Consider the following 26,470-nt stretch of genomic DNA (forward strand, 5'->3'; position numbering starts at 1 on the left):
AGATTACTGCAATGCTCTCTTTCTTGCTGCCCCGGAATCCACGATCAACATTCTTCAAAGAACACAGAATGCCGCAGCTAGGACTCTTACTGGGACCTCTCGCAGAGTCTCAGCCAAACCCGCCCTTAAGGCACTACATTGGCTGCCGATCCGCGAAAGGGTCAAATTGAAGGCCCTTTGCACGGCCCATAAAGCTTTGCAAAATCAAGGGCCCCCAATGCTAAAAGATATGATCTTTCCATACAGACCCAACAGGCCCCTACGATCAGCTCAAGGTCATCTGGCCACAGTCCAAAAAATTAGAAAAGCCCAAACTGGAGGACGCCGTTTCTCGGTTACTGTGGCCATCTCTTGGAATGCCTTGCCATTTCACCTTCGTTCTGAGTCCAATCTTCTGAAATTCCGCAAGCATTTAAAAACTCATCTCTTCCCGCAATAACTTCCTTCCTTTCCCCGTCTTCACCCTCAGAAGTTCTGCAATTTCAGCGCTGGGACGCTCACGGGCAGCCATGCGCTATATAAGACCTAAAAAAAAAAAAAATAAATAAATAAAAAATAAAAAAAAGCCATCCATAGGTGATAATATACTTACTCCCTTCCGTAATATTTGGGTCTGTTCTCCACCTACAGAACGAGAGAAGAAGAGAAATTGGTCTTTTGGGCTTGAGAAGGCAGGGCCAAGAGCGACACTTTAAAAAAAAATATGAGTTAATTAAATCAATATACAAAACACACAGTGAACTATTTCCAAGTAGTAACAATTACTTTTTTATACAAAAACGCAAACCAATTAGTACAAACATTTCATGGAGGATCATGATAACACATTTTATATTTTCATATGTTTATTTAATGGCACTGTGTGTGTTAAAGAAGAAACTCCATTGCCCAGATCATCTGTGCAGGGACGTCAACGCCCTGTGGCCCTTATTCCAGTGTTGACCAAGACCCCTTTCCAAATGGACATAATATGGCGTCTTCGCAGAGTTCCCTTAACTTGGACCTCACTGAGGGATGCTGGGAAAGCATCTTATATTAACCACTAATAAACCTGCCCACCCCTCTTTGGTGAAAGCCTTGGATTGTTGAATTTCAGTGTTTTTTAGTTTTTTAAACTATAGTTTTGATCTCATTTTAACTACTAACTATAATGCCCCTTTAACAATTACTTAGATTTCGACAGACCTTGAGAGGTGTGATGCTTTGACTGCACAACTGTGTGTCGAACTGCAGGGTAAGCTTACCTTAAAAGAGCATAAAATATTAATAGAGAGGAAAAACAAGAAAGTCATAAAATTAAAAGTCCAAAAAACTGCAGGATCTTGCCAGTAGGGGCAACAAATTTGAAACACCTTTGTTGGCCAACAAAAGGGACCGATGTATGACGGTACGATGCTTACCGTCACTACGCGTGCTTTAACAACACGTCCCTTACAACGCAAGTCGTTACCACGACTTGCGTTGGGGGCGCGGATTGAGAATAGTATAATTTACTATTCTAACACCAGTCCCCGTGGACACTAGGGAAGGTGTTGGAATAGTAAATATACTATTCTTAATCCTCTAGCGCCCTCCAGCACAAGTCGTGGTTACGAATTGCGTTGTAGTGGACGTGTTGTTAAAGCCTTGCGGAGTAAAATCCGCATGGTAAAGGATGTTTCCCAAAGGGACACATGCACGAGTAAAATGTAACCAAAGGGGAAATACACATAGAACAAAATGGAACATGACCCGGGCCCAGGACAGCAACCCTGCAACAAATGTACTCTCTGTAAAAATCCATTAAAACACGTCACTTGCAAAAGTCCAAACGTGACATCGATGATAACTTGTCCATGAATCAGAAGTGTGTAGGTGCAAGAACAAAGAAAATCAAGGCAGAACTAAACTGGTAACTCCTACCAACATGGAGGCCACACAGCAAATGATGTAAGATGGCCAGTTATAGGAGAGTGAATGTGGACAGAGACAGGGCTGTGCCAAAAATGCTGCCAAAGAAGGAAGGCTGGACACTTCTATCACCCGCACATACACAGCATGGATTGGAGCAGCAGAACGGAGTACGTTTGAACAGCTGCTTCCAGCCTGAGTGCCACATGTGCCTCGTGTCAGCTTCATGTTTGGATTTGACAACACCACTGTTGAACAGACCCAGAGCTAACAACGTGCACGGAGTGAGCTTCGGGTCCATGTAGGAAGCAGGCTCTGTATATACTATACCACAGTGAGGTATCGTGTGCACTGAGTCCAGTGGATCCCCAAAGGTAGTCAGAGGTAAAGTAGATAGCACCTCATTCTCTATTCGTGGTAGTTTGGTTGAGGAGTATGGAAGTGCCAGAGGGTAGTGTTGAGCATTTGTTGTACACACTCAGCAAATAAATTCACACACTCAAAGAATGAACCTCAGACCAATTGTTTTTGTGCAAAAATATTCTTTTCGTTATTTTATTTTCTAGAACCAAGCAAGCCTGGCACAGGTAAGCAATAAGTACTTCACAATAGTAATGCAGTTTGTAAACAGTTGAATTGCAATTGTACATGCATTTTGATTTGATTACAGTATTGTTACTGAAAATGCAATGCTTTGGAAATACAGTACTTACACTTTGTATGGGCTTTTTAGTATTATGACCAGTAGATTACTTTGCAGATTACTTTTCTTACAAAGTACAATATACCTGGATACTGCACTGGTACATTTCCTGTAAACAGGTGAGTACAAGCATTTTTGTTTGTTCATTGTGCTTGCTGTTTCATAACATAGTTTGCGCGTTAGCCAATAGCGCTCCGCCCTGCTCCCCCCTCCGCCTCCATTTTGTTTGTTGTTGTGGTCCTCGTGTGCCCGACCCGCCTCCCAGCTGAGCCACCCTCCCACTGACTTGATATAGCGCTCCTCGCCCTCTAGACGCTGTGACTCGCTCCTCCTCACGGACCGAGTGGTCGCTCCCAGTGTCCCTGGCACACACGTGGTATCGTAGCGCTGCTTTGCTCAGATTGACTTATTTAAGCTGCATTTTATTTCACCTGCTTGTTTACCGCTTTGCCTCTCTAGCGCTCAAAGTATTTCATTGTGCTTGCTGTTTCATAACATAGTTTGCGCGTTAGCCAATAGCGCTCCGCCCTGCTCCCCCCTCCGCCTCCATTTTGTTTGTTGTTGTGGTCCTCGTGTGCCCGACCCGCCTCCCAGCTGAGCCGCCCTCGCCCCTCCCCCTCCACTTTCCACATATGACAGGAGTTCACGTGCGCAGCGTTCACGCGCAGCGACCGCGCCCAATCCGTGCCGAAGGTGCGCCAAAGGTAAGCCCGTCTACGCCCGTCCGTGCCTGGACCGCGCCCAGCGCCAGACCCCCTGGCCCCTGTCCCTCCCAGCCCTCCCGCTTTACCTACGATGCCGCAACCCTCCTAGCCCTTAACCCCGGTCGCGCCCCCAACTGCGTTCAAGCAGCTCCTGGACACACCCATGGACCTTTCTCCTGCTACTCCTGCAAATTCAGCGGCACCGACAACATCTCCGCTACGACCACACCACAGATTCCCAACCCCAACCACCTACAATGCATCCTTCTCAACACCCGCTCGATCCACAGACACGCCATTGACCTATGGAATCTACTAGACACCATCTCTCCAGACATCGCCTTCCTAACGGAAACATGCATGAACGCTTCCTCCGCCCCAGACATCACCATTGCCATCCCTGAAGACTATAAGATCACTCGCAAAGACCGTACCGGCCACACAGGAGGAGGAATCGCTATCGTTCATAAGAAATCAATCCGCATCTCAACCAGCTCTGACGCCAACCTCGCCAACTCCGAACACCTTCACTTCCAGATCCACATCGACCCCAAGACCACACTCAGAGGCACCCTCCTCTACAGACCACCAGGACCCCGCGCAAAATTCAGTGAAGACATCACGGACTTCATCACTCCACACGCGCTCCCCTCCAAAGACTACATCCTTCTGGGAGACCTCAACTTTCACCTTGAAAAAATCAACGACCACAACACCACCACCCTCTTGGACAACCTTGCCAACCTCGGACTTAAACAACTGGTCACTTCCCCCACCCACATCGCAGGTCACACACTCGACCCCATCTTCACCTCCAGCAATCATGTCTCCTTCAGCCACACTACGGATCTCCTCTGGACTGACCACAGCTGCGTTCACTTCACCTACAACAAGCCAAAACCCGCCAATCACCTCCAACCAACTCTGCAAAGAAACTGGAACAAAATCACCACCGACCAGATCTCCTCATCGCTCCTTCTAAACACCCCAGCCCACTCTTCTAACCCAGACCAAGCCGCCGCCAACTTCACCCTATGGTTATCCAACACCGCCGACACCTTAGCACCACTGAAAAAACGCAAAAGCAAACCCGGCAACAAGAAAGCCTCATGGTTCAACGATGATCTTAAGAAGTCCAAGAAACTCTGCCGCTCCCTTGAAAAGGCCTGGAAAAAAGACCCAACCACTAGCACCAAGGACGCCTTCAAAAACGCCACCCGCACTCACCACCAACTAATCCGAAAGGCCAAGAAAACAGCATTCAAGGATCGACTTGACAACAACGCCCACAACAGCAAGGAACTTTTCAACATCGTCAAGGAATTTTCCAATCCCTCGGCCAACTCCAACGACATCACACCCTCTCAAGCCCTCTGCGACTCCCTAGCCTCATTCTTCCACAACAAGATTGCAGACATCCACAACAGCTTCGACAACCAACCCGGAGACCAACCCACCCAACCATATGCTGAACATTCTCCCCCGCGAACACCCTTAACGACTGGAACCCAATCTCCACTGAGGACACCATCCGCCTGATGAACTCCATCCACTCAGGATCACCCACAGACCCATGTCCTCACCACATCTTCAACAAAGCAGACTCCGTCATAGCACCGCACCTCCGAGACGTCATCAACTGCTCCTTCAACTCCGCCACCTTCCCGGAAAACTGGAAACACGCAGAACTCACCGCCCTTCTGAAAAAACCCACAGCGGACCCCACCGAACTCAAAAATTACCGCCCCATTTCGCTCCTTCCATTCCCGGCCAATGTAATCTAGAAAGCTGTCAACAACCAGCTCGCCGCTTTTCTCGAAGCCAACAAATCCCTCGACTCCTCACAATCCGGCTTCCGAGCAAAACACAGCACTGAGACCGCCCTCATCGCAGCAGCAGACGACATTCGAACTCTACTGGACAATGGAGACACAGTCGCCCTCATCCTCCTCGACCTCTCTGCAGCATTCGACACAGTCTGCCACAGCACCCTTTTACAACGCCTCAGAAACATCGGAATACAAGGAAAAGCACTTGAATGGATCACCTCGTTCCTCACCGGTAGAACGCAGAGAGTCCGCCTTCCACCATTCAAGTCCGAGGCCTCTGAAGTCATCTGTGGCATTCCACAAGGATCCTCACTCAGCCCCACCCTCTTCAACGTATACATGAGCCCCCTCGCGGCCATCGCCCGCCAACACAACCTCAACATCATCTCTTACGCAGATGACACTCAACTGATCCTTTCTCTCACCAATGACCCCAGCACCGCCAAAACTAACCTACACGAAGGAATGAAAGAAGTTGCCGAATGGATGAAACACAGCCGTCTGAAACTGAACTCAGATAAAACAGAAGTCCTCATCTTAGGTACATCCCCCTCTGCATGGGACGACTCTTGGTGGCCGGAAGCCCTTGGAAAAGCACCCATCCCGACAGACCACGCACGGAACCTAGGCGTCATCCTGGATTCTTCACTCTCAATGAACAGACAAGTCAACGCTGTCTCTTCATCCTGCTTCAACATTCTTCGCATGCTCAAAAAAACATTTCGCTGGATCCCCACCGAAACCAGGAAAACAGTCACCCATGCTCTGGTCACGAGCCGACTGGATTACGGAAACACCCTCTACGCAGGTACCACCGCTAAACTCCAGAAGAAACTCCAACGAATCCAAAACGCCTCAGCCAGGATCATATTAGACATCCTGCGCAACGAACACATCTCTGGTCACCTGAAAGACCTCCACTGGCTCCCCGTCAATAAGAGAATCACTTTCCGACTGCTAACCCACGCACACAAATCACTCTACGACATCGGACCAGAATGCCTCAACTCACGACTTTCCTTCTACACTCCCTCCCGCCAACTACGTTCTTCCAGCCAAGCCCTTGCCACTGTACCCCGCATCAACAAGACCACCATGGGAGGCAGATCCTTCTCATACCTGGCAGCTAAAACATGGAACTCACTCCCCACCTACCTTCGCCTTACCCAGAACCACCTAGCATTCAGAAAGCAACTTAAAACGTGGATATTTGACAAGTAATCCTCCTCCCCTTCCTAAGCGCCTTGAGACCTTCTAGGAATGTAGTGCGCTATATGAATTACCTGACTTGACTAAATTACCTGACTTGTTATTTAGTACAATTTGTAAACGATTTCTTAGGTGTTCCAACTCCACACTTAAAAACTTTTCATAGAAAACAGTCAATGTTATCCTATTGAGGAAAATAGTGTTATCGGGTACCAGGTGAGTACTTTGTTGTGGGAGTTGGTATTCTTGGTTAAGACTCAGGGGTCCCCCAGGGTCAAGGATGCACTCTTGTTACACCCTCAGCAGCACTAGAGCTGCTGGATGCAAAGTGCTGAGGCCCAATGTTATCCAATGCGGGATAGGGGGCCTCTGGTTGGTGGCTGCTGATGAGCAGGCCACTGTGTTGTGGGAGAAAAGCTCCTGGGTTTAATCTCAGGGCAAATGGGGGTTTAGGCCAGCACAAAAGATGCACTGTCAGTGGCACTGGGGCGGCTGGGTGCTGAGTGCTGTTTCGATGTTGGGTGCCCTGTAGTTTTCAATAGGGAACCTCCGGTTTGCAAAGGCACTGCAGGCTTGGGGACGAAGGCCTTCTGGGCTCGACCACCACTTTTTCAGGTCATTTACAATCTAATCGAACCCAGTAAAAATGCAGAATGTATTCAGAATCCTTCTCTGCAGTTTTACTTTGCCACAGATTTTCTTGGTACAGCGGAGCTACACCAGGGAACTCGAGCTGGAGAGGAACTATGCAGCACGCGTTGAGTAAGGTTTGAGCAGCACACACTGGTGTCGAAGCCGTCATTTTCAAGGGCTGAAACAATTAAACAACAAGAACAATGTGTGAGTAGTAGAGTTGTGGTACCTGCACCTCCTGCAGTGATGGGTTAACCAATAACACTTACCCGAAACTGGGGACTACCTCCTGGTGCCCGAGGACCCGAAAAGCACCTCACACTAAAAATAACAATAGAATAAGAAGGACGGTCTGTGCAGCAGTTAGGCCAGGCCAGGCATCTCTATGTACTAACGCATCCAACCCAAGAGCCTTTGTTTGATATTAGAGTCACAGGTTTGAATCCCAGTGGAACCACTCAGACTTTTATCCTTCTGAGGATGATAACGTGCACCACTGAGTTCGATAACAATACTACACTGGTTATTCGGCACCAAGATACCTCAAGGGCTGAATGTGGGATTTAAAAATGCACATTATGTAATGTTTTGTTTGGTACAACAGGCTATTAGTTTAGTGTTGGCCTATGCTGCACAGTTTATTTTGCTATTGGGAATTCAGAGGCGCATTGCTTCACGTGCAAATGGCACGTCAACAGGGTCAGGCACATCCTAAAGAATTTGGGGCCCTGGGCCAAGCGTATTGTGGGGGCCCCTGAGCAGAACAGCTTTGAATTTATGATCCATTTTTACTATTTCGTGCCCTCTTTGGCCAGGTCCTGACAGTGCACATGCACACTTGTCCAAACTCTTAATGTGTTTACATCTCATATTCAGTGTTTGGGACCTGTCTTTTCAGTAATGTAATCCAGCCGCAGCTCACTAACGTTACTGGAAATAATCTCTGTGACACCCTCCCACTTCTCATATGTGAAGTCCTGTCGAGATCTAAAAGAAATGTATTTTTGTGGACGTTGTATGAAACAAACACATTTTCTGCAAATTGTCTGTAATAGACTCTCACACATCACCCACATTAACAAAAATGAAAGAAAAACGGTATTTAAACTCATCTGTTTAAGAATTATTCAGGGTCATTGGGGCAACACTCTCTGCAGCACAGAGCTGGGCCTATTTAGGGGACCCTGATAGTCCGGGGCCCTGGGCCAGAGCCCACTTTGTCAACGCCTTAAAACGTCTCTGAACAGGGTGGACATTTAATAGGGACTTTGAAGATATCATTTTGGCAGGAAAGTGCAAAATGATTGTATGGATGGGAGAGAAAGAAAGGGAGGACTATGAGAGCAATTTATAATTTGTAGGACGGAGTTTAGTCCGTCAGGGTGGCGGAGTAAATTACTTCATCGGCCTGACGGAGTAACCACCTCCCAAATTCAGAAATGCCACCGCACACACCTGCCCAGTGGTGCCAGCCAAGTGATCCCCTGTCTGCAACAAATGAGCTCAAACATTCATTGTTGCTAGAAGGGCTTTAAGTGGGCTGGGTCTCACCGGGTCTGAGCACTGGCAGTTTTTTAAAGGGGGCCTCGAAACATGTCTCTATCGGGCTCTGTTTTCTGCCCTGGCACGTTTTTTCGGGCTGCAGTGACAGCTGTCACTGCAGCCCGGAAAAAAACAGACCGCCTATGTCAGGGCACAAAACAGAGCCCGATAGAGACACGTTTCGAGACAGCAGGCACATCGACGTGCGTGTTCTTCCACTGATCACTTCGCAGGAGTGGAGAAGTTATGGCATGACGTCATGCCAGGTGAGTGTGGTAGGGGAAGGGAAATCCTTTAACCCCTTGTCTGCTGATGACGAGCCCAGCTCTTCATCAGGCACAGTGGAGCTGTGCTCATGACGAGCTGGGCTCGTCATAACGGCGCGCCACTGCCCTGCGGGGCGAATTCCACACCTGTGCAGAAGTTCTACGGGAGTGGGCGGAGTCATGACAAGCCCAGCTCTGCATGAGCACAGCTGCACTGTGCCTCATGACGAGCTGGGCTCGTCATGAGCACCGCGGCTCCATGCACAGCCCCCCTCATCCTGCACAGGATGGGAATTACCCCCGCGGTTAAGGGGTTAAAGCGAGTCATTTTCTCTCTGGATTTCCCTTCTCTTTTTGAAATTCAGGAGCAGCAACATTGTCGTGGTGTCACCAGGGCTGTAAGTGGAAGATTTTTTCAATATTATACATAAGCCATACATGCTGCTTATTTATCTTATTCGACTAACAACCATTGATAAAGCCAATAGTCCTGACTTCTTGTAGGTATGACGTTACCTGTTGTAACATATATCTGGATGCAATGACAGAAACAGCAAAATACAAGTTGGGGGGGGGGAAACTATGCTAAGCACAGACTTTTACCTTACATGTTTTAAGCCACGCCCTTAATTACATTGGCCACGCCCCTTTGAGAGACCAAGCAGTTTTTTCATCCCACTCAAAGCCCTGGTTGCTAAGAAAAGGGAGCACCTAATTGTCATATTGTCACTCTATCTGGGGCGTTGACAATCCTCGGACCAGAGCTGGAAAAAAGAACACAAACTCGATACGTGTGATTAATACTTGAGTGGTCGTTTAGAAAAGTCTTGAATTAACTGAGCACCATTGTGGGTTAGAGTGTGAAGTGACTCCACTATTAAAGTGAACTTTACATCCGGGTGAGCGTGTTTCATCCGGTAGATGTGAAAGGATCTCTTGGGAGATATCTCCCATGACAGCAAGGAAGGAGAATCAACCCGATACCAAGACAGCTCTGTAGGTTCAGCACCTGTTGCAAAGATCTCTGTGCACCCTATTGCTCCAATTCTGGCAATGCGGCTCTGTTTGATCGTTTCATAGTCCATAAAAGGTAATACATAGTTTGTTTGGATCAAAGTAAACATGTAATTAGCTTGTGTCAATTAGGTCTAAACCCAATTATTAAAAAAAAATAGATGGGATTGGCCAGAATATTAGAAAAAAGTGCTTTTAAAAACGAACGCAATACATTTTAAGAAAAATAACGGTTTTAAACAGGTGTGGAGTTTGGGAGACAAAGATGACCATTACAGGGCAAAGAGGGATGTCATGGGTGTGGGGGGTTTGCCCCAACCTTTTTCAGCAACAGAAATCTTGTATTTGAATAAAAGTCCTGACTAATTGATTCTAAAAACTGCAGGTAGAATGTTAAATCCCATTATCGAATAAACAGCATAAAAAATATGTTTCTAGCAAAGTGTAATATTGTATGTAAATCAAACAGGACTGGTTGGCTCTGTTTACAAATAGCGTTATGCATGAATTGCATTGAGTTATCAATCAACCAATCAGCTCGGATTAGTGAAGCACAGCCAACCACCTGTGGGGGGTATTCAGGCACTAGGGGCGATAAGTACAATGAAGTGGCGAAGCGTGTTGTTAGCCTCCTGGGCTTAACGATATGCTCCGCCACTGCGGAAATGCAAGGCTGCACCATATTCACAAGAATGTGGTGCATAAGCCCCTAGGTTCTTGCTGGAACACTGAAAAGAGCTCTTTCACCAACATTTTGGGCTATAAGCCCTTGACAGTGAGGTCTGTAACAGCAGATCATCAGCAGCTATCTATGCTCAGACTTTGGAATTGCTCGATACACCTTTATGGGCACAAGAGGGCGCCGCAGGACGAGTTTTCACCGACCGGTTAGTGCCTATCTTTTGGTTGCTGCCCAGCGCAAGGTGCAGAGGTGCAGGTACAGGGGTGCGGTTCGTGGGTGTCACAGGATGACTTAGCACTGGGAAGGACACATTTCACAGGATTGCAACCCATACACCCCCTGCGGGGAGGACATTTTTTGTAGCAGTGAATCTTTGCTCCCAGGGTCTGACTGGTCTGTTATACACATCAGGCTGACTGCGTGAAACTGTAACATGTTCACGCCGACCCCCAGCTGGGTGCAGGTGGATGACCTCAGGCCTTCACACATGTCAGGAGCTTTTGTGAGCAGCTGGGACAACAACTTCTGCGGCCCTTTGGGGAGCTCGTAAGTGAGAGGTACATTGGCAAAGACAAAGCACAGTATTTGGCGCCACGTAGTGGTCGTGGTCGGAATCATCCTAACGAAACAGGTCAGCGCTGCTCTTTGTATGTTTTGGCCTTTGTCTCCCGTCTATTGTCATACATAATACATACTTAGACTGGGGTTCGGTCAGCAAGCTTCAGTCATTAGTCTGTTAAATTGTCATTTGTAGTTTGACTCCACACCCCCGCAGTCTGTTTTACCCATGAGCCCCCTTCCCTTTGAAGTCTGTGAACATGATTCACACCCACCATCAAATAGTTCCATTCTCCTCAGTGGCAACTTGTCCGTCAGGTGTGTTACTTTATATATTAACTTTAAATCCCAGCTATGTTGCCTGCATGTGAGGCACTCAGTTAGCTGGTAATTTATTTTTCATCTCCTTTTTAGGGCTCGGCCTACGTCAACCCTGCGTCAGCAGGGGAGGCGGAGCTCCGAGCTCTTATGTTATATAAAAAAAAAAGTTTCTTTAGGGGTCCGGTCTGCCACATTCCTTAGTGCGCGCGCGTTTTTTTGGCATCTGCATAGTGATTCGTCTTCGCTGTGCTGTGTTTTTATTATCCTTGACGCGATAGGCTTAATGTAATTTGTCGGTCGCCATGTTGGCATTTTCTGTTTGGTTACGCGCACAGCCGTCCAATATCAATTAGGAGCTGTCAGGGAGGTGCTGTAATGGAATCCAGATGCTGTGGGTGCGTTCACCATTCTGCAGTGCGTTTTGGTGGGCGCGCGCCATGCATTATTTTGTTGCTCCTTTCATCTCAGGTTTACTCGGCTAATTTAAATGTTTGAATAGCTGAAATGCTTTTACCGAAATTTAAAATGTTTGTTTGGAATAAAAGGTTTACAGTTTTCAGCCAGCTTGCACCTCCTTGTTTGAACACGGAATGTAAAGCGAGTTTGTTTTAGAGCACTGATAGCCCTGTGAGGTGATACTTCAGGGTCGACCTGGTGGGTGCTTCGGGCTGGCTTGCCAGTTTGTTTATTTAAGCGGCTGACGTGGTAAGTGGAATAACGAGGGAAGAACACGGTACCAGCTGGATATTTGACTGTCACTCTTAGCTGCGATAAAAATAAGTGGGAAAGTGCAATTTCGGATGATATTGAACATTCACTCATTCCAACAATTATGCATTTAAAAAGATTTTAACTTTCAGGCTTATTGTGAACATTTGAGGGTTACGGGTGGCGAGTTCAGTAAGAGGTAAAGAGTGCGCTTTTCATGCCCTACTTCGGGTTCACAGTGTGAGTTGGGCAGCTGCGACACCAGCTAAATAGAAATCTTGCGCAGTCCTACTGAGCACCATGCTGTATGTCAGTCTATAAGGGAAGGCGCCGTTCTGCTCTGTGCTGTGGTGAAGGATAGGGACATTGTGAACAACGATGGTTGCGAGCAGGAGATGGCCTTCGGGGTGACGACGTTATGTGCAGAGTGCAGTTTGGTAGTGCAGAGTGCAGAGTGGTAGTGCAGAGTGCAGAGTGGTAGTGCAGAGTGGTAGTGCAGAGTGCAGAGTGGTAGTGCAGAGTGGTAGTGCAGAGTGCACAGTGGTAGTGCAGAGTGCAGAGTGAGAGTGCAGATTGAGAGTGCGAGTGGTAGTGCAGAGTGCAGATTGAGAGTGCGAGTGGTAGTGCAGAGTGCACAGTGGTAGTGCAGAGTGGTAGTGTAGAGTGCAGAGTGGTAGTGCAGAGTGCAGAGTGAGAGTGCAGATTGAGAGTGCGAGTGGTAGTGCAGAGTGCAGATTGGTATTGCAGAGTGCAGAGTGGTAGTGCAGAGTGGTAGTGCAGAGTGGTAGTGCAGAGTGGTAGTGCAGAGTGGTAGTGCAGAGTGCAGAGTGGTAGTGCAGAGTGGTAGTGCAGAGTGCAGAGTGGTAGTGAAGAGTGGTAGTGCAAAGTGCAGAGTGGTAGTGCAGAGTGGTAGTGCAGACTGGTAGTGCAGAGTGGTAGTGCAGAGTGCAGAGTGGTAGTGCAGAGTGGTAGTGCAGAGTGCAGAGTGGTAGTGCAGAGTGCAGAGTAGTAGTGCAGAGTGCAGAGTGGTAGTGCAGAGTGGTAGTGCAGAGTGGTAGTGCAGAGTGAAGAGTGCAGAGTGCAGAGTGGTAGTACAGAGTGGTAGTGCAGAGTGCAGATTGGTAGTGCAGAGTGCAGATTGGTAGTGCAGATTGGTAGTGCAGAGTGCAGAGTGGTAGTGCAGAGTGCAGAGTGGTAGTGCAGAGTGCAGAGTGGTAGTGCAGAGTGCGGAGTGCAGAGTGCAGAGTGCAGATTGAGAGTGTGAGTGGTAGTGCAGAGTGGTAGTGCAGAGTGCAGATTGTGAGTGCAGAGTGGTAGTGCAGAGTGCAGAGTGGTAGTGCAGAGTGCAGAGTGGTACTGCAGAGTGCAGAGTGGTAGTGCAGAGTGCAGATTGGTAGTGCAGAGTGCAGAGTGGTAGTGCAGAGTGCAGAGTGGTAGTGCAGAGTGCAGATTGAGAGTGCAGAGTGCAGATTGAGAGTGCAGAGTGGTAGTGCAGAGCGCAGAGTGGTAGTGCAGAGTGCAGAATGGTAGTGCAGAGTGCAGAGTGGTAGTGCAGAGTGGTAGTGCAGAGTGGTAGTGCAGAGTGCAGAGTGGTAGGGCAGAGTGCAGAGTGGTAGTGCTTAGTGGCAGTGCAGAGTGGTAGTGCAGAGTGCAGAGTGGTAGTGCAGAGTGCAGAGTGGTAGTGCAGAGTGCAGAGTGAGAGTGCAGATTGAGAGTGCGAGTGGTAGTGCAGAGCGCAGATTGGTATTGCAGAGTGCAGATTGGTAGTGCAGAGTAGTAGTGCTGAGTGGTAGTGCAGAGTGGTAGTGCAGAGTGGTAGTGCAGAGTGGTAGTGCTGAGTGGTAGTGCAGAGTGGTAGTGCAGAGTGGTAGTGCAGAGTGCAGAGTGGTAGTGCAGAGTGCAGAGTGGTAGTGCAGAGTGCAGAGTGGTAGTGCAGAGTGCGGAGTGGTAGTGCAGAGTGCAGAGTGGTAGTGCAGAGTGGTAGTGCAGAGTGCAGAGTGGTAGTGCAGAGTGCAAAGTGGTAGTGCAGAGTGGTAGTGCAGAGTGCAGAGTGGTAGTGCAGAGTGCAGAGTGGTAGTGCAGAGTGCAGATTGGTAGTGCAGAGTGCAGATTGATAGTGCAGAGTGCAGTTTGGTAGTGCAGAGTGCAGATTGGTAGTGCAGAGTGCAGAGTGGTAGTGCAGAGTGCAGAGTGGTAGTGCAGAGTGCAGAGTGGTAGTGCAGAGTGCAGAGTGCAGATTGAGAGTGCGAGTGGTAGTGCAGAGTGGTAGTGCAGAGTGCAGATTATTAGTGCAGAGTGCAGATTGAGAGTGTAGAGTGCAGAGTGGTAGTGCAGAGTGCAGAGTGGTAGTGCAGAGTGGTAGTGCAGAGTGGTAGTGAAGAGTGGTAGTGCAGAGTGGTAGTGCAGCGTGCAGATTGGTGGTGCAGAGTGCAGATTGGTAGTGCAGCGTGCAGATTGGTGGTGCAGAGTGCAGAGTGGTAGTGCAGAGTGGTAGTGCAGAGTGGTAGTGCAGAGTGCAGAGTGGTAGTGCAGAGTGGTAGTGCGGAGTGCAGAGTGGTAGTGCAGAGTGGTAGTGCAGAGTGGTAGTGCAGAGTGCAGTTTGGTAGTGCAGAGTGCAGATTGGTAGTGCAGAGTGCAGATTGAGAGTGCAGAGTGCAGATTGGTAGTGCAGAGTGCAGATTGGTAGTGCAGAGTGCAGATTGGTAGTGCAGAGTGCAGATTGGTAGTGCAGAGTGCAGATTGAGAGTGCAGATTGGTAGTGCAGAGTGCAGAGTGGTAGTGCAGAGTGGTAGTGCAGAGTGCAGAGTAGTAGTGCAGAGTGCAGAGTGGTAGTGCAGAGTGGTAGTGCAGAGTGCAGAGTGGTAGTGCAGAGTGCAGAGTGGTAGTGCTGAGTGCAGAGTGGTAGTACAGAGTGGTCGTGCATAGTGCAGAGTGGTAGTGCAGAGTGCAGAATGGTAGTGCAGAGTGGTAGTGCAGAGTGCAGAGTGGTAGTGCAGAGTGGTAGTGCAGAGTGGTAGTGCAGAGTGGTAGTGCAGAGTGGTAGTGCAGAGTGCAGTTTGGTAGTGCAGAGTGCAGATTGGTAGTGCAGAGTGCAGATTGAGAGTGCAGAGTGCAGATTGGTAGTGCAGAGTGCAGATTGGTAGTGCAGAGTGCAGATTGGTAGTGCAGAGTGCAGATTGAGAGTGCAGAGTGCAGATTGAGAGTGCAGATTGGTAGTGCAGAGTGGTAGTGCAGAGTGGTAGTGCAGAGTGCAGAGTAGTAGTGCAGAGTGCAGAGTGGTAGTGCAGAGTGGCAGTGCAGAGTGCAGAGTGGTAGTGCAGAGTGGTAGTGCAGAGTGCAGAGTGGTAGTGCAGAGTGCAGATTGGTAGTGCAGAGTGCAGTTTGGTAGTGCAGAGTGCAGATTGGTAGTACAGAGTGCAGAGTGGTAGTGCAGAGTGCAGAGTGGTAGTGCAGAGTGCAGAGTGGTAGTGCAGAGTGCAGAGTGGTAGTGCAGAGTGGTAGTGCAGAGTGCAGATTGAGAGTGCGAGTGGTAGTGCAGAGTGGTAGTGCAGAGTGCAAATTTTGAGTGCAGAGTGCAGAGTGGTAGTTCAGAGTGCAGAGTGGTAGTGCAGAGTGCAGAGTGGTAGTGCAGAGTGCAGAGTGGTAGTGCAGAGTGGTAGTGCAGAGTGCAGATTGCTAGTGCAGAGTGCAGAGTGGTAGTGCAGAGTGCAGATTGGTAGTGCAGAGTGCAGATTGGTAGTGCAGAGTGCAGATTGGTAGTGCAGAGTGCAGAGTGGTAGTGCAGAGTGCAGAGTGGTAGTGCAGAGTGGTAGTGCAGAGTGCAGAGTGGTAAAGCAGAGTGCAGAGTGGTAGTGCAGAGTGGTAGTGCAGAGTGCAGAGTGCAGATTGAGAGTGCGAGTGGTAGTGCAGAGTGGTAGTGCAGAGTGCAGATTGTTAGTGCAGAGTGGTAGTGCAGAGTGCAGATTGAGAGTGTAGAGTGCAGAGTGGTAGTGCAGAGTGCAGACTGGTAGTGCAGAGTGCTGAGTGGTAGTGCAGAGTGCATAGTGTTAGTGCAGAGTGGTAGTGCAGAGTGGTAGTGAAGAGTGGTAGTGCAGAGTGGTAGTGCAGCGTGCAGATTGGTAGTGCAGAGTGCAGATTGGTAGTGCAGAGTGCAGAGTGCAGACTGGTAGTGCAGAGTGCAGAATGGTAGTGCAGAGTGGTAGTGCAGAGTGGTAGTGCAGAGCGCAGAGTGGTAGTGCAGAGTGGTAGTGCAGAGTGGTAGTGCAGAGTGGTAGTGCAGAGTTGTAGTGCAGAGTGCAGTTTGGTAGTGCAGAGTGCAGATTGGTAGTGCAGAGTGCAGAGTGGTAGTGCAGAGTGCAGAGTGGTAGTGCAGAGTGCAGAGTGGTAGTGCAGAGTGCAGAGTGGTAGTGCAGAGTGGTAGTGCAGAGTGCAGAGTGCAGATTGAGAGTGCGAGTGGTAGTGCAGAGTGGTAGTGCAGAGTGCAGATTTTGAGTGCAGAGTGGTAGTGCAGAGTGCAGAGTGGTAGTGCAGAGTGGTAGTGCAGAGTGCAGAGTGGTAGTGCAGAGTGGTAGTGCAGAGTGCAGAGTGGTAGTGCAGAGTGCAGAGTGGTAGTGCAGAGTGCAGATTGGTAGTGCAGAGTGCAGATTGGTAGTGCAGAGTGCAGATTGGTAGTGCAGAGTGCAGAGTGGTAGTGCAGAGTGCAGAGTGGTAGTGCAGAGTGCAGATTGAGAGTGCAGAGTGCAGATTGAGAGTGCAGAGTGCAGAGTGGTAGTGCGGAGCACAGAGTGGTAGTGCAGAGTGCAGAGTGGTAGTGCAGAGTGCAGAGTGGTAGTGCAGAGTGGTAGTGCAGAGTGCAGAGTGGTAGTGCAGAGTGGTAGTACAGAGTGGTAGTGCAGAGTGCAGAGTGGTAGTGCAGAGTGCAGAGTGGTAGTGCATAGTGGCAGTGCAGAGTGGTAGTGCAGAGTGCAGAGTGGAAGTGCAGAGTGAAGAGTGGTAGTGCAGAGTGGTAGTGCAGAGTGCAGAGTGAGAGTGCAGATTGAGAGTGCGAGTGGTAGTGCAGAGTGCAGATTGGTATTGCAGAGTGCAGATTGGTATTGCAGAGTGGTAGTGCTGAGTGGTAGTGCTGAGTGGTAGTGCAGAGTGGTAGTGCAGAGTGCAGAGTGGTAGTGCAGAGTGCAGAGTGGTAGTGCAGAGTGGTAGTGCAGAGTGGTAGTGCAGAGTGCAGAGTGGTAGTGCAGAGTGGTAGTGCAGAGTGCAGAGTCGTAGTGCAGAGTGCAGAGTGCAGATTGGTAGTGCAGAGTGCAGATTGGTAGTGCAGAGTGCAGTTTGGTAGTGCAGAGTGCAGATTGGTAGTGCAGAGTGCAGAGTGGTAGTGCAGAGTGCAGAGTGGTAGTGCAGAGTGCAGATTGGTAGTGCAGAGTGCAGATTGAGAGTGCAGAGTGCAGATTGGTAGTGCAGAGTGCAGATTGGTAGTGCAGAGTGCAGATTGGTAGTGCAGAGTGCAGATTGAGAGAGCAGAGTGCAGATTGAGAGTGCAGATTGGTAGTGCAGAGTGGTAGTGCAGAGTGGTAGTGCAGAGTGCAGAGTAGTAGTGCAGAGTGCAGAGTGGTAGTGCAGAGTGGTAGTGCAGAGTGCAGAGTGGTAGTGCAGAGTGGTAGTGCAGAGTGCAGAGTGGTAGTGCAGAGTGCAGATTGGTAGTGCAGAGTGCAGTTTGGTAGTGCAGAGTGCAGATTGGTAGTACAGAGTGCAGAGTGGTAGTGCAGAGTGCAGAGTGGTAGTGCAGAGTGCAGAGTGGTAGTGCAGAGTGCAGAGTGGTAGTGCAGAGTGGTAGTGCAGAGTGCAGATTGAGAGTGCGAGTGGTAGTGCAGAGTGGTAGTGCAGAGTGCAAATTTTGAGTGCAGAGTGCAGAGTGGTAGTTCAGAGTGCAGAGTGGTAGTGCAGAGTGCAGAGTGGTAGTGCAGAGTGCAGAGTGGTAGTGCAGAGTGGTAGTGCAGAGTGCAGATTGCTAGTGCAGAGTGCAGAGTGCAGAGTGGTAGTGCAGATTGGTAGTGCAGAGTGCAGATTGGTAGTGCAGAGTGCAGATTGGTAGTGCAGAGTGCAGAGTGGTAGTGCAGAGTGCAGAGTGGTAGTGCAGAGTGGTAGTGCAGAGTGCAGAGTGGTAGTGCAGAGTGCAGAGTGGTAGTGCAGAGTGGTAGTGCAGAGTGCAGAGTGCAGATTGAGAGTGCGAGTGGTAGTGCAGAGTGGTAGTGCAGAGTGCAGATTGTTAGTGCAGAGTGGTAGTGCAGAGTGCAGATTGAGAGTGTAGAGTGCAGAGTGGTAGTGCAGAGTGCAGACTGGTAGTGCAGAGTGCTGAGTGGTAGTGCAGAGTGCATAGTGTTAGTGCAGAGTGGTAGTGCAGAGTGGTAGTGAAGAGTGGTAGTGCAGAGTGGTAGTGCAGCGTGCAGATTGGTAGTGCAGAGTGCAGATTGGTAGTGCAGAGTGCAGAGTGCAGACTGGTAGTGCAGAGTGCAGAATGGTAGTGCAGAGTGGTAGTGCAGAGTGGTAGTGCAGAGCGCAGAGTGGTAGTGCAGAGTGGTAGTGCAGAGTGGTAGTGCAGAGTGGTAGTGCAGAGTTGTAGTGCAGAGTGCAGTTTGGTAGTGCAGAGTGCAGATTGGTAGTGCAGAGTGCAGAGTGGTAGTGCAGAGTGCAGAGTGGTAGTGCAGAGTGCAGAGTGGTAGTGCAGAGTGCAGAGTGGTAGTGCAGAGTGGTAGTGCAGAGTGCAGAGTGCAGATTGGGAGTGCGAGTGGTAGTGCAGAGTGGTAGTGCAGAGTGCAGATTTTGAGTGCAGAGTGGTAGTGCAGAGTGCAGAGTGGTAGTGCAGAGTGGTAGTGCAGAGTGCAGAGTGGTAGTGCAGAGTGGTAGTGCAGAGTGCAGAGTGGTAGTGCAGAGTGCAGAGTGGTAGTGCAGAGTGCAGATTGGTAGTGCAGAGTGCAGATTGGTAGTGCAGAGTGCAGATTGGTAGTGCAGAGTGCAGAGTGGTAGTGCAGAGTGCAGAGTGGTAGTGCAGAGTGCAGATTGAGAGTGCAGAGTGCAGATTGAGAGTGCAGAGTGCAGAGTGGTAGTGCGGAGCACAGAGTGGTAGTGCAGAGTGCAGAGTGGTAGTGCAGAGTGCAGAGTGGTAGTGCAGAGTGGTAGTGCAGAGTGCAGAGTGGTAGTGCAGAGTGGTAGTACAGAGTGGTAGTGCAGAGTGCAGAGTGGTAGTGCAGAGTGCAGAGTGGTAGTGCATAGTGGCAGTGCAGAGTGGTAGTGCAGAGTGCAGAGTGGAAGTGCAGAGTGAAGAGTGGTAGTGCAGAGTGGTAGTGCAGAGTGCAGAGTGAGAGTGCAGATTGAGAGTGCGAGTGGTAGTGCAGAGTGCAGATTGGTATTGCAGAGTGCAGATTGGTATTGCAGAGTGGTAGTGCTGAGTGGTAGTGCTGAGTGGTAGTGCAGAGTGGTAGTGCAGAGTGCAGAGTGGTAGTGCAGAGTGCAGAGTGGTAGTGCAGAGTGGTAGTGCAGAGTGGTAGTGCAGAGTGCAGAGTGGTAGTGCAGAGTGGTAGTGCAGAGTGCAGAGTCGTAGTGCAGAGTGCAGAGTGCAGATTGGTAGTGCAGAGTGCAGATTGGTAGTGCAGAGTGCAGTTTGGTAGTGCAGAGTGCAGATTGGTAGTGCAGAGTGCAGAGTGGTAGTGCAGAGTGCAGAGTGGTAGTGCAGAGTGGTATTGCAGAGTGCAGAGTGGTAGTGCAGAGTGGTAGTGCAGAGTGCGGAGTGGTAGTGCAGAGTGCAGATTGAGAGTGCGAGTGGTAGTGCAGAGTGGTAGTGCAGAGTGCAGATTGTTAGTGCAGAGTGGTTGTGCAGAGTGGAGATTGAGAGTGTAGAGTGCAGAGTGGTAGTGCAGAGTGCAGACTGGTAGTGCAGAGTGCAGAGTGGTAGTGCAGAGTGCATAGTGGTAGTGCAGAGTGGTAATGCAGAGTGGTAGTGAAGAGTGGTAGTGCATAGTGGTAGTGCAGCGTGCAGATTGGTAGTGCAGAGTGCAGATTGGTAGTGCAGAGTGTAGACTGGTAGTGCAGAGTGCAGAGTGGTAGTGCAGAGTGGTAGTGCAGAGTGGTAGTACAGAGTGCAGAGTGGTAGTGCAGAGTGGTAGTGCAGAGTGGTAGTGCAGAGTTGTAGTGCAGAGTGCAGTTTGGTAGTGCAGAGTGCAGATTGGTAGTGCAGAGTGCAGATTGAGAGTGCAGAGTGCAGATTGGTAGTGCAGAGTGCAGATTGGTAGTGCAGAGTGCAGATTGGTAGTGCAGAGTGCAGATTGAGAGTGCAGATTGGTAGTGCAGAGTGCAGAGTGGTAGTGCAGAGTGGTAGTGCAGAGTGCAGAGTAGTAGTGCAGAGTGCAGAGTGGTAGTGCAGAGTGGTAGTGCAGAGTGCAGAGTGGTAGTGTAGAGTGCAGAGTGGTAGTGCAGAGTGCAGAGTGGTAGTGCAGAGTGCAGAGTGGTAGTGCAGAGTGCAGAGTGGTAGTGCAGAGTAGTAGTGCAGAGTGCAGAGTGGTAGTGCAGAGTGGTAGTGCAGAGTGGTAGTGCAGAGTGGTAGTGCAGAGTGGTAGTGCAGAGTGCAGAGTGGTAGTGCAGAGTGCAGAGTGGTAGTGCAGAGTGGTAGTGTAGAGTGCAGAGTGGTAGTGTAGAGTGCAGAGTGGAAGTGCAGAGTGCAGAGTGAGAGTGCAGATTGAGAGTGCGAGTGGTAGTGCAGAGTGCAGATTGGTATTGCAGAGTGCAGATTGGTATTGCAGAGTGCAGAGTGGTAGTGCAGAGTGGAAGTGCAGAGTGGTAGTGCAGAGTGGTAGTGCAGAGTGCAGAGTGGTAGTGCAGAGTGGTAGTGCAGAGTGCAGAGTGGTAGTGCAGAGTGCAGAGTGGTAGTGCAGAGTGCAGAGTGGTAGTGCAAAGTGCAGAGTGGTAGTGCAGAGTGGTAGTGCAGAGTGCAGAGTGGTAGTGCAGAGTGGTAGTGCAGAGTGCAGAGTGGTAGTGCAGAGTGGTAGTGCAGAGTGCAGAGTGGTAGTGCAGAGTGCAGAGTGGTAGTGCAGAGTGCAGAGTGGTAGTGCAAAGTGGCCACAGTACGGAGACCGCACTGCTATCTATGGTCGAGCACCTTCGGGCAGTTCTGGATGCAGGTCAAACGGCGGCGCTTGTTTTGTTAGACCTAAGCGCCGCCTTTGACACGGTCTCCCATGATATTCTCCTGCAACGTCTTGAGGAGATAGGGGTGATCGGCACTGCACACCAGTGGTTTCGTTCGTTTCTCAGGGATCGTTCCTTCTGTGTGGCGTCCCCGCCCTACCAGTCCAAATGTCATCCTCTGTCTCTTGGGGTCCCACAGGGTTCCTCACTGAGCCCCACGTTGTTTAACATCTACGTGAGGCCGCTGGCTGAGGTTGTGAAGCTCTGTGGTATGACCATGGTGTTGTACGCAGATGACACCCAGCTAGCGGTCACGATCAGCGGGGACTCTGGGGTGGATGCCCCAAGATTCAGAGAAGGACTCAGGGCGGTGGGTGGTTGGATGACGTCCAACTGTCTCCAACTAAACGCCAAAAAACGGAGGTGATGATCTTTGGGAAGCGGACGGACCTATGGGGAGATACTTGGTGGCCCTCTGAGCTGTGGCCGACCCCCACTCCGGTTTCGGAGATCAAAAATCTTGGTGTTTGGCTGGACCCTTCCCTCAACTTTGTCGGCCACGCCAAAAGGACGGCGGCGTGTTGCTTCGGCATCTTGCGCAATCTGCGCCCTGCCCTTAAATACTTTGATGCCGCAACTCGTCAATTGGTGGTGCAAGCAACGGTTTTGGCGCGGTTGGACTATGCCAGCTCCCTTTTCATAGGATTAAACCAGGCCGAGTTAACCCGACTTCAAAGAGTGCAGAACGCTGCGGCCAGAGCAATCATAGGTCTTCCTAGGTTTTGCTTGGCCGGTCCATCTTTGCGAGCCCTGCATTGGTTACCCGTTAGGCAGCCGATCCACTTTAAAGTTTTGTGCCTTTCCTTCAAGATTCTGAAGGGCCTATCGCCTCCCTTACTGCGCCAACTTTTGTGCCCTTATATCCCGGGCCGCACTTTGCGCTCGCTGGACCAAGAATTAGCGGTAGCCCCTCGGTTCAAACTCAGCCGGGTGGGGGGTCGCTCCTTTAAGGTGCGGGCAGCCGCACTCTGGAACGCTCTCCCTTTGAAACTTCAGACCCTTGGTGACCTGCTTTCCTTCCGCAAGGCCGCTAAAACCCATTTATTTTCTGAGCTCTGTTAAATCCTTCACTCCCCCATTTTAGTAATATTTTCTGTTCCACTGTTGTGTTGTGTTCGCCACCTTGTCGGTGCGCCGGGACGCTCCTTCGCTGGAGCAGCCGTGCGCAATACAAATAGCACTAACATAACATAACATAACATAGTGCAGAGTGGTAGTGCAGAGTGGTAGTGCAGAGTGGTAGTGCAGAGTGGTAGTGCAGAGTGCAGAGTGGTAGTGCAGAGTGGTAGTGCAGAGTGCAGAGTGGTAGTGCAGAGTGGTAGTGCAGAGTGGTAGTGCAGAGTGCAGATTGGTAGTGCAGAGTGCAGATTGGTAGTGCGGAGTGCAGATTGGTAGTGCTGAGTGCAGATTGGTAGTGCAGAGTGCAGATTGAGAGTGCAGAGTGCAGAGTGGTAGTGCAGAGTGCAGAGTGGCAGTGCAGATTGCAGAGTGGTAGTGCAGAGTGCAGATTGGTAGTGCAGAGTGCAGATTGGTAGTGCGGAGTGCAGATTGGTAGTGCGGAGTGCGAGTGGTAGTGCTGAGTGCAGATTGAGAGTGCAGAGTGCAGATTGGTAGTGCAGAGTGCAGATTGGTAGTGCAGAGTGCAGATTGGTAGTGCAGAGTGCAGATTGGTAGTGCAGAGTGCAGATTGAGAGTGCAGAGTGCAGAGTGGTAGTGCAGAGTGCAGAGTGGCAGTGCAGATTGCAGAGTGGTAGTGCAGAGTGGTAGTGCAGAGTGCAGAGTGCAGAGTGGTAGTGCAGAGTGCAGAGTGGTAGTGCAGAGTGCAGATTGGTAGTGCAGAGTGCAGAGTGGTAGTGCAGAGTGCAGAGTGCAGATTGGTAGTGCAGAGTGCAGATTGGTAGTGCAGAGTGCAGATTGGTAGTGCAGAGTGCAGATTGAGAGTGCAGATTGGTAGTGCAGAGTGCAGATTGGTAGTGCAGAGTGCAGATTGGTAGTGCAGAGTGCAGATTGGTAGTGCAGAGTGCAGAGTGGTAGTGCAGAGTGCAGAGTGGCAGTGCAGATTGCAGAGTGGTAGTGCAGAGTGGTAGTGCAGAGTGGTAGTGCAGAGTGGTAGTGCAGAGTGCAGAGTGGTAGTGCAGAGTGCAGAGTGGTAGTGCAGAGTGGTAGTGCAGAGTGCAAAGTGGTAGTGCAGAGTGCAGAGTGGTAGTGCAGAGTGCAGAGTGGTAGTGCAGAGAGCAGATTGGTAGTGCAGAGTGCAGAGTGGTAGTGCAGAGTGCAGATTGAGAGTGCAGAGTGCAGAGTGGTAGTGCAGAGTGCCTAAAACACATTTCCATTTACAATGCCATTATCTCTAACTTAAAACAAACCCGAGCCCTAATGCATTCCTAATGCTTGTTGAAATTGCTGTCACAACTTTTTAAAGTGGAGCTGTAACATTGTAGCTGCCGTAGATTTGAGTGCTTTGTTCGACCCGAGTTAATTTTGCCTCCTTTACAAACAATAATAACAAGCATTTACAATGCAATGGTCTCGGCATTCTTAAAGTTAGAGCTATTGGCATTGCTCAAGACATTATTTTTATTTATGTTTAAAAAAAACATAAATAAATGGCATTGTCATTTACAATGCCAATAGCAGGGCAGGAGAGGAAGCACAGCGAACAAGGGGGCAGGACAGCAAGCACAAGCAACAAGGGGGCAGGACAGCTAGCACAAGCAACGAGGGGGGGCAGGAGAGCAAGCACAAGCAACGAGGGGGCAGGACAGCAAGCACAAGCAACGAGGTGGGAAGGACAGCAAGCACAAGAAACGAGGGGGCAGGACAGCAAGCACAAGAAACGAGGGGGGGCAGGACAGCAAGCACAAGCAACGAGGTGGGAAGGACAGCAAGCACAAGCAACGAGGGGGCAGGACAGCAAGCACAAGCAACGAGGTGGGAAGGACAGCAAGCACAAGCAACGAGGGGGGGCAGGACAGCAAGCACAAGCAACGAGGGGCGGGCAGGAGAGCAAGCACAAGCAACGAGGGGGGGCAGGAGAGCAAGCACAAGCAACGAGGGGGCAGGACAGCAAGCACAAGCAACGAGGGGGGAAGGACAGCAAGCACAAGCAGCGAGGGGGCAGGACAGCAATCACAAGCAACAAGGGGGGTGGGACAGGAAGCACAAACAACGAGGGGGCAGGACAGCAAGCACGAGGTGGCAGGACAGCAAGCACAAGCAACGGGGGGCAGGAAAGCAAGCACGAACAACGAGGGGGCAGGGGAGCAAGCATGAGCAACGAGGGGGCAGGGGAGCAAGCATGAGCAACGAGGGGGCAGGGGAGCAAGCACAAGCAACTAGGGGGCAGGACAGCAAGCACAAGCAATGAGGGGGCAGGGGAACAAGCACAAGCAACGAGGGGGCAGGAGAGCAAGCCCAAGCAACGAGGGGGGCAGGAGAGCAAGCACGAGCAATGAGGGGGCAGGACAGCAAGCACAAGCAAAGAGGGGGGCTGGACAGCAAGCACGAGCAATGAGGGGGGCAAGACAGAAAGCACAAGCAACGAGGGGGGCAGGACAGCAAGCACAAGCAACAAGGGGGGGCAGGACAGCAAGCACGAGCAATGAGGGGGCAGGACAGCAAGCACAAGCAATGAGGGGGGCAGGACAGCAAGCACAAGCAACGAGGGGGGCAGGAGAGGAAACACGAGCAACGAGGGGGCAGGACAGCAAGCACAAGCAACTAGGGGGCCGGACTGCAAGCACAAGCAACGAGGGGGCAAGAGACCAAGCACGAGCAACGAGGGGGCAGGAACTCTCTCTCTTAATTCCCAATAAATGTGTTGGGTGGAACTCTCTCTCTTAATTCCCCATAAATGTGTTGGGTGGAACTCTCTCTTAATTCCTCATAAATGTGTTGTGTGGAACTCTCTCTTAATTTCTCATAAATGTATTGGGTGGAACTCTATCTCAATTCTTGATAAATGTGTTGGGTGGAACTCACTCTCAATTCTTGATAAATGTGTTGGGTGGAACTCACTCTCAATTCTTGATAAATGTGTTGGGCGGAACTCACTCTCAATTCTTGATAAATGTATTGGGCGGAACTCTCTCTCTCTTAATGCCCCATAAACATGTTGTGTGGAAATCCCTATTTGTTTTCCTTAAATGTGTTTTGTTGGAATCCCTCTCAACATCAAAATGTTGCGTGGAACTCATTCCTTAATTCCCCAGAAATGTGTTGGGTGGAACTCTCTCCTAATTCCCCATAAATCTGTTTGTTTGTTTTTTTGACAATTTGACAATTTATTGATGAACTGCACGATTACTTAAAATCTTAACAGTATAAAAATTTGATGAACATCCCCGTCCCCCCCGACGTGCCCCAACCACACATGAGAAGTAAATACCACTTTAAATTAAAATACTGACAGTTAATACTGCTTTGTTGTCCAGAACAGTTCATTTAAAAAGGAGGAGAAATAATGGTTACTCTATTGTTCCACTACAGGTGAAAATAGGCACATAAAAGTTTGGTAAATTCAATTCATACACTAAAGCCAGTGGACGATAGATGGATTCATCGTTGGGCCCTTAAACCAGCCCAGATTAAGTGATTGCGACCGATGAATTCCTGTTGCTTTGCGGGCACATCCTAAATTAACTCTGAGCTAAAATCATTGGAACCACTGGTAGGGCGCCGACCCCATTGTCGGAACCCTTGGGATTAGTACCCGTTGAGTGGGAGTCAAGTGCCATTTTTAGCTGATGTATGCATTTCCCTACTCTGGCTAACAGACAGGTCGTGGGAACAGAGAGGCACCAGTCCAAGGCCTCTCTGCAAGTTCTGCAGCCTAAGTTCCGTAAGGTCGGACACAGCAAACGATGACGGTCATTAGCCAGCTTTGTGCAGCAACACAGCAAGTGTAGCCAGGATTCTCTGCGATAGTTGCATAGACGACAGGCTGTGGCGCCATCCGTTCGTGCCCATTTAGGGTTAAAGTCCACGATCCTGAGGGCCAAGAGGCGAAAGTACAGAATTTGCTTTCTCACATTGGTGGATACTGGGTCGTGCAGGTATGTTTGAGGTTTACCAGAAATATATGATTTGTCCAGGGCCTGAGTTAATGGGTTTTGCCGAAGGGATGCAAGGTCAAGCCCGAAAGAGATGGTCTGAACTTGGAGCTTAACGGCTTTGGC

The 26,470-nt window shown here is 50.0% G+C and overlaps 1 protein-coding gene across 4 annotated transcripts in view; it reads right to left on the reverse strand.

Moving 5' to 3' along the window:
• Positions 1 to 26,470, reverse strand: part of CHN2 (chimerin 2) — a 461,718-nt gene that overhangs the window by 183,545 nt on the left and 251,703 nt on the right. For 3 of the 4 annotated variants that reach the window (XM_086942204.1, XM_086942203.1, XM_086942206.1), the window contains exon 4: positions 593 to 624. In XM_086942204.1, the coding sequence (XP_086798330.1) occupies positions 593 to 624 (32 nt within the window). Of the gene's footprint in view, positions 1 to 373; positions 473 to 592; positions 625 to 26,470 lie in introns of those variants that run through there. The other variant, XM_086942205.1, reaches the window with a different exon arrangement.

This window comes from Lissotriton vulgaris, chromosome 10 (assembly GCF_964263255.1).
Source record: "Lissotriton vulgaris chromosome 10, aLisVul1.2, whole genome shotgun sequence".
Classification (NCBI taxonomy): Eukaryota; Metazoa; Chordata; class Amphibia; order Caudata; family Salamandridae; genus Lissotriton; species Lissotriton vulgaris.